The 12,921-nt window shown below is 38.2% G+C and overlaps 1 protein-coding gene across 1 annotated transcript; it reads left to right on the top strand.

Moving 5' to 3' along the window:
* Positions 1-592: 592 nt before the first annotated feature.
* LOC106943362 (2-hydroxyacylsphingosine 1-beta-galactosyltransferase-like) lies at positions 593-10,420 on the top strand (the record flags this gene model as incomplete). The annotated part of the gene is made up of 4 exons (XM_015026671.1): positions 593-768; positions 5,388-5,464; positions 6,170-6,389; positions 7,404-10,420. Coding segments are annotated over 4 exons (840 nt in total), but the record flags the coding sequence as incomplete, so codon positions are not given.
* Positions 10,421-12,921: the final 2,501 nt, after the last annotated feature.

Genomic DNA, 12,921 nt, shown 5'->3' with positions numbered 1-12,921 from the left:
GTCGACACTTTTACGTATTTTCCCATTCATTGTGCAGTTTCTTAAATCTGCAACTGGTCTATAAATTTGATATATTGTGCAGCTCTTTTATGCAGTCCGTTTTAATAATATAAACTTGCGTAACGCTCACAAACAACCTGATCTTTCGCAGACGGTGCATCAGAAAATGTATGTAATTTATTACACAGATGGTCAGAGTAAGGGTCTTAAGCTAAAATTGAAATATTAAATTTATTCCCAAAAGAAATATTTCTTTGGTACCAACTAGAGAGTAAACACTTACGCATTCCAACATCGCACATGCTCTTTAAGCTCTTTAATAAAGCTATTGATACAATAACTTTTTCTCAATTTGTAAATCCAGAAAAGAATCACTGAGAAATAAATACTGTTCTTTTTTTTTACTGTCACTTTATATTGTCCCTGTAGGGACATTTGCCTCATTGTAATTTGAAACATTTTTCCTTGAAACATTTTTCCATTTTTCCTTAATAGCATCAAATTAATCAAACATAAGATGGTTTGAATGATTGTGAAGAGATGAAGAAACAAAGTTCGGGTTATACGTTAGCATGCTGTTCTGGATCTGTAGCTTATTGTGGCTATTTTGTCTCTGTTCCTTCAGTCTTTTCAGGCCCTGGTGAACGACACAGCAGAGCATGGCTTTGTGGTGGTGTCGTTTGGCGCTGGAGTCAAGTATCTCTCCCAGGACATTGCTCACAAACTGGCAGGAGCTCTGGCCCGTCTGCCACAGCGTGTCATCTGGAGGTAATGCTCGCATGCACCCGTTCATCTGTCACAGAATAATGTTTGAACAGGATTTTTTTTTTCATATATATATATACACACACACACACTCATCATTCTTGATGTCACATGACGTGGAACCCCGTAATCAGCTATATAGCTGGTCAGGAGCATTGTAAAATAAAGGCAGTGCTTTGTCCCTCAGTGCCGGGTTGTTTGCTAAGGTCAGAGTCCGGACCCACCCACATGTACGTAATATCTGGAGTCATCTCATGCGCAGTGATCTCCTTTACATCATGAGACTTGCCTCTGCCGAACCTGATGACTTCCATTTTTAACAAAGGAACTATTTCATTTTAATTACTGCATCAGATCATAAGAGTATAAAAAGCTGGATTAGTTTAGTTTATTTTCTAAACTTCGTCTTTGCTGGTGTATTGTAACACACATGAAGACGGATAGCTACAATAATTGCCAATGTGCTTTCGTAGGTATGACTGCAAAGTAAGGTAGGCTTTAGGTAAACTGTGGGAATAAAAGCATGAGACATACACTGGCCTTTATTGTAAGTACAATATAAGAGAAGAAATAAAAGATTGAGAGTAAAGAGAGAAATGGAGGGGCTGTGATTTCAAACATAGCCTCTGAGCATGTTAATGCTTAACTCTTATCTTATGTAGTCATTGATTACAGAGACCCAGATCTCTGAGTTGTTCTGATCCCATACAGGATTAGGAAATTCATTGTAAAACTGACTGGCCTCCAGTATAATGTCCTCTCCCCAGGAATCCAACAGTAATACTCATCACTCTTCATCACCTTTCCACCAAAAATGTTCTGCTGACATTTATTTAGGAATATTTGTGAGAACAAACATTACCGGCTCCAAATTTAGGGACAACTTATATCGATCGTCATGTTTTCTTTCACCTTTGCTTTAATGTTCCATAATGAATTATAATCGGATTATAGATTAAGTTTTGTTGATGCTATATTTGTTAGTTAACATATATAACACACAATAAGTAAGTACCTATGATTAGGAAAAGTAATCCCACATTTTCCCTTCACTCACTTTATCACTTAGTCTTTTTTTTTTTAATGAACGAATCTTTGTTTAGACTCCACACCTCATGAATAAACACACAAGAAGCGGTGAAAGGATAAAGTTCAAAGTTGACAAACCACATTCCTAACTTTGTAAAGATAGGACGGACGACAGGGAAGAGAATGCCTTTTCTGTGCAGGAGATAAGAGAAACGATATATGTTAAACGTTTGGGTGTGATTTAAGAAGCAGATATCAATAATCTTGAGACTAGATGTGCAGCACATTCTTTCTGTTCTTTTATACGTATAGCAAGCTCAGTAGTTCTCATAATTAAGATGCAGCATGCTGTCTTTCTCTATTTTTAATGTAAATATGAGCTAAAAATTGGTGCGTTGTTTCTCTCCTTTACTATAATTTAGCAAACTAAACCACTGTTATTTTGGAAACTGGATTGCAGTTGTAAAATATCGAGAAGCTGATGTCAGTTATGCAGCACCCAGGGAAGTTGACTATTTCTTGTGAACATGACTCTGATAAGATTGTTTTTTTTTTTTTTTATCGTGCCACAGGAGAGAAGTATCCCAGTCACATGGAACACGACACCTTTTATTGCTCCCATTTACTAAATGTTCCCATGATCTGCATATTTACACAGCCAAGCCTCACATCCACATAATGGTCATGTACGCCTTGTTCAACTGCAGGGTAGTTTTTGTGTTGCCGCGTCACATTTAATTTCTTTTTTTTTTTGTTTTGTTTTACATACAATCAAAATTAAATCCATGAACTGATGCATAAATGAAGACAAAGAGAAGATTCTGTTTAAAGGCTTTCAGTGTTTATTAAAACCAAGAGGATGTAAGAGATGGAGGGCCAATGTGTTCGAAAGGGGGATCAAACCAAATGAATTGTTTCATTGATAAATGCCTCCATGAATGCCGGCTTTGATTGGCACGACAATGAGACGAGGCTTTGTTGACTCTGGATAAAAGACTTTGAGTCACGGAGGGAAGCAGACAGAGATGGACAGATGGAGGTTGTTTTGTAGCATGCATATGCATCGTTAACGGAAATGCTTTACACGCGCACTCTTTCACATCCACCGATCTCGCACTCTGCTTGCTTTCACACAATGACAAGTGTTAAGGGTCTGTGTCATGCAGTTCAGTCACTCTTTGCCAGTTCAACCTTCTCTAACCTTTTGTTTTCTCAGATCCACCCGTTAATGAAATTTGCCTATTTTTACTATTGAGACATTGTGTCCATTCCAGGATTTTTTCAGAAGAGCAGCATACTTTGATTAAACATTTCATTTGATAGTGGCAAACATAATAAAAAGTGCTCAGCTAAAAAGGTTTTGGGGTTATATTCCATATCCCTCTATTATGGAGGGATCGGTTTATAGTCATGATCAGCTCCAATGTGATCAAAGATCTGCCGATACCTGTGGGTTCTGGTAACATTGCGCAACACCTGTATGTATTGCAAAAAGCTCCAGTAAAGTTGTATTGATGAAAATACTGATGTGCTCTCCAGAGACTTTAATTTTCCCAAAAATGCATTGACTTCCCCAAAGAGAAAAGACTCAACATTTTATGGACTCATCAGACTTAAGATCTTTCTTTTATTCTCCAAGCAATTTGTCAGGCAACATTCAAACACTGTAAAGCTTTGTGGCTCAGGGATCATGGTATGCCGGTGTTTTTCATACTATGACGTTTGGCCGATTTGTTGTATACCAGGAATGCTTAATTTGAATAGCAGGATCATTAGTTAATGTCACGCTACATCAGCACCCACTTTCTGCACCTGTAGCCTGCAGAGAGAAAATAAAACTATATTACTCTTTATCTTTATCTGGTCAAAAAAAGCTACATGTAAAACAACAACCTTATATTTTAGCTTTAGATATAAATAATAATCAAGCACAGCAGAGTTAATTATTTTGATTTTACATTTATTAGATTTAGAGTTTAGAAATGGTAAAAAAAAAAATTATCATGACTACTTGATTTTTGCAATTGTTTTGAAATAGAAAAACCAAAAAAGCAAACCAAAAAACAGATTGGTTATGACATTATTTTAAATGATTTACCAGGTGCAGTTTGCAATATGAATAGTTGTTTTTTTTTCTTTATACATCAATCCTCTTCCCCTCAGAGCCACAGAAATTGCTGAAAAGACTGCTGCCATTTACAGTGCCAGTTAATATTAAACTCTAATACTTAGATGCATTCCATTCACATTTCCTTCATAACTTGGGAGTCATCCAGTTCTTTAACTAAATCGTTGTGAAACACTATTTTATGAACAATGTATTTGAATAGGCAGAATTTATTTTCTTATCCTATCGTTATCTAAAGAAAATAAATGGTGGTGAACACTGCATGCAAAATTTATCAATTTTCCATAGAGATTTTTTTTTTTTTTTTGGGGGGGAAAGAAGGAACTTCTGTAAATATAAAAAAAATCCACTCATTAATCATTTAAAAGCTTATATTTAATCAAATAAGATTATACCATTGTTTTATTTACCCACAAGCACCACCTAGTGGCTATTGGTGGAAAGAAAGTAGCTACAAAATGTTTAATATTGATGTCAAAATCCATCAAGAAAATATATACATGAAAACATTTGACAAAATGTAACATTTATTGCTTGTTTCATCATTGATGGCTGTATGTTTCTATGATGCAAAGCACTTTAAACTGCGTTGTTGCTGAAAATGTGCTGTACAAATACATTTGACTTAACGTGATACAAAAAATCTAACCCGAGTCCTTTACTCACTGATTAAATAAGATAAGTAGACACAGACAGTATCCACGGATCTTTCTGGCATTGTTTTATTGTGCATACATGGCATCTATTAACTGATGCATAAGCGACCGAGCTGACAGGCTTGTTAGTGGTTGGTCCATGAGGCGTGTGGTTATGCAAACAATATGACATCATGAGTTATTACTTTAGAACTTGCTTCTGGTGTGAGTAATGTATAAATATTTTCCTCCCTTTGTACATCGAGCCTCAGTGTGAGTGTATAAAAGGATGTTAAAACAACTGTGAACTTCATTGAATTGCAATTTACCTTGTTAAGAAGTTTTGTTAGCACTTGCAGTTTAATTATGCTGTGCACAGTTAGGGGATTCATTTGAATGGTTTCTCGTTTGACTGTACATGGAAACCTTAAAAACACTTGTCTAAATCTCTGTGTACTTTGAACAATATTTACCTTCTAGACATTTTGAATAAATACCTCTGCTTCAATTCTGAAACAGGGGTGTTTATACAAAAACAGAAGGAAATAAATTTTTAGTTTGTATTGTTAGGACCTTGATTTGTCTAAATCTTAGCATTTCTTATGGCTGAAAAAGTATATATGCAAATAATTTCAGTCACTCGCATTGTGTTGCATGTGCCACAGACATGGTGCATTTGAAAAATATTGCAGGTTGGAAATTAACCCCGGCCCAAAAATAAAAAAAAAAAAAAAAAAAAAAAAGATTCACCTTTCTTCTGTGTGTCTCTTCTGAACAACTTGTTTCAGTGTCGGGTCCTTTCACTATGATTTTCCTTGTCTTTCTTTTAGATTCTCTGGAGTTGCACCCAGTAACCTTGGCAACAACACCAAGCTTGTTGATTGGATGCCACAGAATGACCTATTGGGTGAGTGCGTACCATTTATATTTAGCCTGGTTTTGTGCACTGTGTTTCATGGTCCCTGAAAAGAGCATTTCATTGTAGAGTTGGCCTGAATTCAAAGTCCAAATAAACAGACGCTGTAAAACACTCTTGTCAAATGAGATTGGCAGCCTTGGCCATGCTGATAACTCTATGAACTATGGAAAAACACAGTGCATTGGTGAAAGAAATAAAAATAAAATAAAAAATCAAGTAATAGTTAAAATAGATTTACCGCCCAGCCAATAGATGTATAGATAGACAGCTGGATAATGGGACTTACCCGGTTGTACCTGATAGACGTTTCAGAGACTCATTAGCCACTTTAGTGGTGAAATCTAAATGCGAATGCTATCCGTGTTCTGCTCTAAAGATGTGTGAACAAAGGTTAGAAAATATTTACACATTTTCATGTTTGACCTTTTTCAAAGGTCAGAGTAAGTGACTCTGTTGACACAAAGGAAATGCATGTTTAGGTTTGCTTTGTTTTCATAAAGAGGTGATAAAATCAAGATTTTATGGAGAAACTTTTGAAATAATGTGTTTTTAAAATGTATGTTCCACTTAAAATGATGAGTCTCTGTCACATGCCCTGAGAACTGTAAATATTTATATCAAAACAGGAGTGCAGGAAACGCAGCATGTTAATAGTTACTAATAATTTCAACACCTATGCTTCCCACCATCCAGGCCATCCTCACACTAAGGCCTTTCTGAGCCACGGGGGCTTAAACAGCATCTACGAGGCCATGTATCATGGGGTGCCGGTGGTGGGTGTGCCTCTCTTCGGAGACCACTATGACACCATGACTCGTGTGGCAGCCAAAGGGATGGGAGTCATGCTGCACTGGAAAGACATGACGGAGAAAGATCTCTACGCTTCCCTCAGCAGTGTCATCAACGACCCCAGGTTGGACTGATTGGTGTTATCTTTACTCGTACATTTCTTTGTAAGCACCTCATGCAATGCTTTGAAATGTATTAATCTTTGTTTTTTAAATTTTGATTTTATGTGATAGACCAACACAAAGAAAATAATTGTGAAGGAGAAGAAAAGTTATTATACAAATAAAAATCTGAAACCACTTTTACAACTATTGATTTTGTTCTCCAACAAACATTTACAAACATGGCGTATGCAACAACCAGGGCCTGAAACATTTCAGGCCTGAGATGCTGAAACACTCTTCCAGTGAAAGCTTCAGGAGGCAGTGGCTACTGCCTCAGGTGTAGCCACTGCCCAAAGCGCAGAGAAGGCGTGTTTTAGTATCGCTGACACCCATGAGCGCTCCACTGTGGAGCGAACCTTCTGCTTCCTAAAATGCTGGCGGCAGTGTGTAACTTGTATTTGTCACGCCACTACCGTGGCTACCAAAGGTGACAGCTTTTCAACTCTCCACCTCACTCACATCAAGTTCTGCCTTGTCAAATTGTGTTTCTTTACTCATTTCTCTGCCGTTTCCATTGTTGACCATGAAATAACATTGGTTTGCTGACTCATTTAAATGCACCGACATTCACAAGGTAGTTTGCATTCGCCTTCCATGGTTGAACATGGGTGTGTAGGGGGGCCAGAAACTGAGGCGGATGCAGCAAACGAGTTGCAGCTGCTATGTATAAAGGTGAAATTGATTTCTGGTGTGTGTGCTCATGGTTTCATAAACCAAGATTTATTTTGGTGCATGCCATTTTCAGCTTTTGGGTGTAGGTAGACTTAGACCCGACGTAATGTTCTACAATGTAGCTGGCAGAACAAACTCCAGTGTTTAAAGAAAGCCAAAGGAGCTCGCAGTTGTGTAGTTTGTAACGGGGAATGGTGTTCTCTGTATCTCTTTTTTTTCATAGTCAGAGTTGTCCCCATGTTTTTGTTTTTTTTTTGTGTGTGTTTTTTTAACCCCCATCTCTGCTGTCCTCCTGTTCCCAGGTACCGCCAGCAGGCTCGTCTCCTCTCCAACATTCACAAAGACCAGCCAGGCCACCCAGTCACCAGGGCTGTGTACTGGATCGGCTACATCCTCCGTCACAGTGGCGCTAACCACCTGCGCTCGGCTGTGTATGAAGTGCCCCCCTACCAGTACTTCCTTGTGGACGTCCTTCTTGCTGTTGCAGCTGCCGGCGCCCTCATAGTGTTTTTACTGCATAGGTTGGTACGTCTCCTCAGGGGCAAGGCCGGCGACCACAGCAGAAGAGTCGACGGCAGCATGACCAATGGACACTGTCACTCTGAGAGCATTGCCAACGGGAAGCACAAACGCAACGGTTCCTTGAAATCCGAGAAGAAGATAAATTAGTGTTTCTGAATGGCGACGTGAGGAAGAAGTTGCCCTAAGGACTCAGTTCTAGGTTTGGTTCATTGCTTTGACAAAAAGCGTGGAGCAAAAGCTGTTCTTAGGTCTGTGTCAACGAGGCAACTGCTACTCAGAGAAGCACAAGGCTGTAGGAGGATACACTGCATTGTGTGGGGACAGCAAGGCATCGGGTGCTCCAAATCTGTTGTGTGTATGTGTGTGTTTAGATGAATGTTTGTGCTATGAGGCAGAATTAACAGAAAAAAAAAGAAGAAAAAAAAAAAACTATAACCACAGCTACAGCGAGACACCGCAAGTTGTTTTTTTACGGATGAAACAAAGGAAGGACACATCTATACAAGCATCTCATCTACTCCATGTTCCCTGCTGGCTTCCTCAGCAGAGGGAGGACCACCAAGCCTTCATCCTAGGAACAAAAGCAACAAATCAAACTGCTTTGGATTGATCCTGTGTTTTAAAGTGTCTGGTGATAACTGTAAACAGAAGAAAAATCTATTTATTGCTGCTCCAATGCATTTTAATGATGGACCTTTTTAACCTTGTCTTTATTGTTAATTTATTTCATCTGTCTGTCAGAGATGTGACAGCATGACGGTGGACGTACACTCCTTATTCCGAGATCGCATCTCTCTTTGTATTAGTGAAACAAGCAACTTTGACAGCAGCGATCGAGGATGAGTCAGAGCATCACTCATTTACGATTGTTGCTACCGTAGTCTCCCGTTTCTTCGTTCTGCTTCCGTAATCTATTTATCGCAGTAAAGATTTCTTACCCTGTTGCCATTGTCAGGGCTGCACTTGACTTTGTACATAATTTCTCCATTATTTAGTTGTTACTTAAATTCTGTGCACTAATTTCAACTCGTCACGATTGCTAGCCTTAAATTACTTTTCCCACAGTTTTACTTTGATAAGCCTGGAAGACATTGCTGTTGCCATCCATGTGCAAACCAGCAGACTTTATAGAACTTATTATAATTTCAATGCTTGAATGAAGTGCCTTCTCAAGGCTTTATGTAAAATCTACAGGGCTCTCCACATTATTGGCATCTCTACTAGATATCTTAAAGCAGCTGTTGAACAAATTATTCTTACGCTTTACCATAATAAAATATGTGTTTTAGCCATTCTTCAAAAAAATGTTTTATGATTATTTAGTAATCATTGACCTGTTTCCCTTTAGAGTATGTGTATGAAGTCACAGAGGCCTATTTCAATACCTGATGGTGTTTTTTTTTATTAATTTTACATTTAATTTCTATGTCTAAGAACTATTCATAGGTAATCGAAAACTTTGTTTCCCTGGAGAAACAACATCACCAAGATGCCATTTTCTTTTAGCCACTATTCCAAATGGTAAAAAAGAGAACATGTTAAGAAAATAAGTAGAAGAAAACTGCTGCTCATTCAAGCTTGAAAATATCAGCAGCAGAGACAGTATTACAAGTTTTAGAAAACTTAAACTGTGACAAACAAGGTCACTTAGGAAGGAAAAAAAACAAAAACATTAAGCAGCACATATGCTACTCATCCCAATCGAAGTTGACCAGTGTCTGTAAACGTCACAATAATGAAAGACTTCATACTTTCTAGGAGAATGTATACAGAAAGCAGGGACCTATTTCTCTTGGCCACTCTTCCAAATGGGAAAGGAACTATTACTATGTCAGAAAATGGGCTTTCGTTGCACCACGTTTAGCCCAAGATCATCTTCACACCCTGCAGTGGAAAATGTTGGTAAGAGAAGCATTACCAACATTAGTCAACAGTAAACTTTTCATGTGTCTGATTATGCTACTTGCAGTAAAAGATTAATTATTTTCTAACTTTAAAAAAAAAAAAAAAACTACCAGGAGGTGCCAATAATTGTTGAGTGCACTGTATGTTTCTCTGTCTTTTCTGTGTTTCGTCACACATCGTTAATCTTATTATGGGAATGAGATGGCTCTACGGTTAGCCCTATGAGATTCGATGACATTTTTGTTCTATGAAATTAGAACGTGCAAACAATTGTGTGTTTTTAAGCCGTCTTCTGTTACTTTTTTTTCCGTTTATCTTGTTTCTTGGCATTCCTTAGGAACAGCTGGGTGAAACAAGATCAAGAGAAGCCATAGTGTAAAAAAAAAAAAAAGATTCTTTTATGGTTTCTTGTAATGTGACACAAGCTAAAAGTATACATAGAGCTGGGAATATTCGGGCAATAGCAACCTCCGCTCACTGTAACACTTTGGCATCGGGTATAGTGTTTGCTTTCTACTCAGACTCATATAAGCTTCAATCACAGGTAGAAGCTGGGATCAGTGACACCCTCCATGCTTTTTGTAAAATATCCCTGAAATAAATTACTCTTTCATTTCAGTAGTATAATGTCACTGTGAACATTTTCAGAGAATCCAACCTTTAGGTTGAGAGCATTTATTCAGATGGGGGCCAAGCGTGTGGGGACAATTAACTGAATTACAGCTCCAGCAATTTTTGGCACCCCCAATATTTCCTTTATGATTAATTTCTATATTTGGTTTTGTAGCCCCAAACTTTTTGTTTTTCTGCAACAAACAAATCTGACGCAGAAGCCAATTTCTCTTCACAGTTGGAAAAACAACAGAACCTAACGGTAAACTAATCCAGATAACATGATTACAAGATGATGGCTAATCAGCTAAGTTCCTATGAAAACCCAATCAGAGCAATAATGAGAGAGGTTTTAAAAAAGCATAGAATTGCGACAGATGGATTGAAATGAGGATCCAACTTTTATGCAGAGTGAAAAAGACAAAAAGGGAAATAAAAATAAAAATTCTCCGACATCGACAGATGTAAAATTGCAGCAAATGTTCATAAGTTGTTCTTACACAAATTTAACGGGTGGCAATAGATTTTTTTTTTTAGGGTGCTGTAAGTATTAAACTAAAGAAAATTTTCATTTGAACAACATAAAATAACCAACTTAAAGGGGGGAAAACAACTTGATCTCTCTCTCTATCTCTCTCTTTCTCTTTCTCTGTGAGCTACATTTACACTTGCACCACACAAACCAAGCCCTGCTGAAAAACAACAGACTCTCATACTTGAATCAACTTGCTCAGTAATCATCTGTCATGATATCAGCAGTCGGGCTCTGGTAGTAGGTGGCGTTGCAGGTGCTACAACAGGCTATGAACAGGGTCTGAAGTTTAGTACATGTTTGATATTCCTTCCTTGTCATTGTTTGCAGTATTAATATTGTAGCCCCGACCTGTAAAAGAAGGCGTTGATATGTTTTTCTTTAATGTCTAGATTCACATCACTAGTCCTGTGAAGTTTGTATGTCATCAGCTTGAATACTGCCTCCACTGGTGCACATACTTTGCTCTCTTCTTGGACCTCTAATGTAAAAGTTCTCCTTTTGTCTCTGACGCTGTTTAGATTTTTGTTTTACCCTCTTTACGGGATGATATCTTTTTTTTCTCTTTTGTTCCCCCTCCACGCCGACTTCCATGCGTGTCTTATGTTGTAAATAGAATGTAAACAAAATACTAACGCTGAATAAAAGTCAAATATTTTGTTTGCAGACCTGATGGAAACCTTCTTTCCTATCTTGCAAACATGGGAGGCAAACTTTGGGTGTGGAATGTCGGAATGTGGCGTTATCTTCGCTTACAGTAAACCTGCAGAAATTATTCACAAATATTGCTTCATTGCAAGTAAAATACATGTGGTTTAAATAAAAAAAAGAAAAAAAAAAGTGGGGCTAAAAATTGTGTTTGCTCAATGAAAACAACTGAGTGTGACAGAATATTTTAATCTAACGCAACTTCGCCGACACCGAAAGCTAAAGCTGAGCATTTCGCAGAGCAGACTTTCTCAGCTCGTTGTTTCTTCTCTCTCCTTCACAGACTTCGTCTCTGCCTTACAACAGTTGAGGGTGGCAGCCTGTCAGTTCAACAAAGGCTAAATAGAGAAGTCATTGTATTTTCGTAACAGCTAAGGCACAGCGTGCAGCCCGACAGAATGCAACACTTAGCTTTGCAAACAAAATGCAGCCCTTAAATTCTGGGGGGGGGGGAAATTATTTTCTCTAAAATAAATGAGAGGCTTGTTTTACTCTGAATTTAAGATAAAATGTCTCAAACACAGTGATTCGCAAAAGCTTTGATACCCTCAAACTCTTTTACACGGCAACCTCAAGGCTCAGAATTTATCAGACTGATTTAGATTTTAGATTGTTTTATCTGATAAACTAACAGAGCAGTGGATAATTAGGAAGCAGGAAATGTGTAACCTCTACATATCTGAATATGTTCGCTGTCCTACAAAAAAAAAAAAAATGAAACCTCCTTCTTAGGCTTAAGCCTTCTCTTTCAGGATTGCCTTGTATTTTAGCTCCATCATCTTCCCATCAGGTCTCACCACCTTTCTTCTCCCTTGTCCAAAGCTGGAAGAAAGTATCCCCACAATTTTGAAACCTAAAGCTGCTTTGAATTTCTCCTCAACTGTCCCCCTCGCCTGTCAGCTGCGTTCCTTGGTTTTCATGATGTTGCTTGTTCACTAATGTTTTCTAGCAAACCTCTAGGTCTTCCAAGAGCCCCTGCTTTCACACACCGAGTTAAAGATGCACACAGATGGACTGTTACAAACCCCTGAAGACAATTGGTTCCTCTGGATTCTACCAGGTGTGTGAATACCAACACGCATTGTACTGCTCTGATCCACAGTGATGCACTACTTTGTGTTGGTCTGTCACGTACAATCTCAATAAAAATACTTTAAAGATTGTGATTTTAACATGTAAAAAAAACAAACAAAAAAAAAAACTATAAATATTCAAGGGATGTGAAACTACATGTTTCTTCTCTGGACTAAAAGCTGGTTTCCTTTCAATGTATTGACGGAAGAAATATATTTAACTTTGTGAGACGTGACAAGATGTTCAGTGGCTGCAGCTGCTGGAGCCCATCTTCGTTTGACAAGGGATGTCTAGGCTTTCTGTCGGGAACTGTTACCGAGCTGCAGGAGGCTTTTGAAGGTATCAAATGGTTGAATCATCTAAAGTGGCCCAACTGCGCACACACATGCACACAAGTCAGGCGGATAGAGATAGGCTTATCTAATGCTGTTTGCTCGTGCTGAGTGAGGCGGGGGTAACAAAACACC

Source organism: Poecilia latipinna, unplaced genomic scaffold (assembly GCF_001443285.1).
Source record: "Poecilia latipinna isolate Pla-1442-1.1 unplaced genomic scaffold, P_latipinna-1.0 Scaffold5200, whole genome shotgun sequence".
NCBI lineage: Eukaryota > Metazoa > Chordata > Actinopteri > Cyprinodontiformes > Poeciliidae > Poecilia > Poecilia latipinna.
This window is presented reverse-complemented; position numbering and strand designations above follow the sequence as displayed.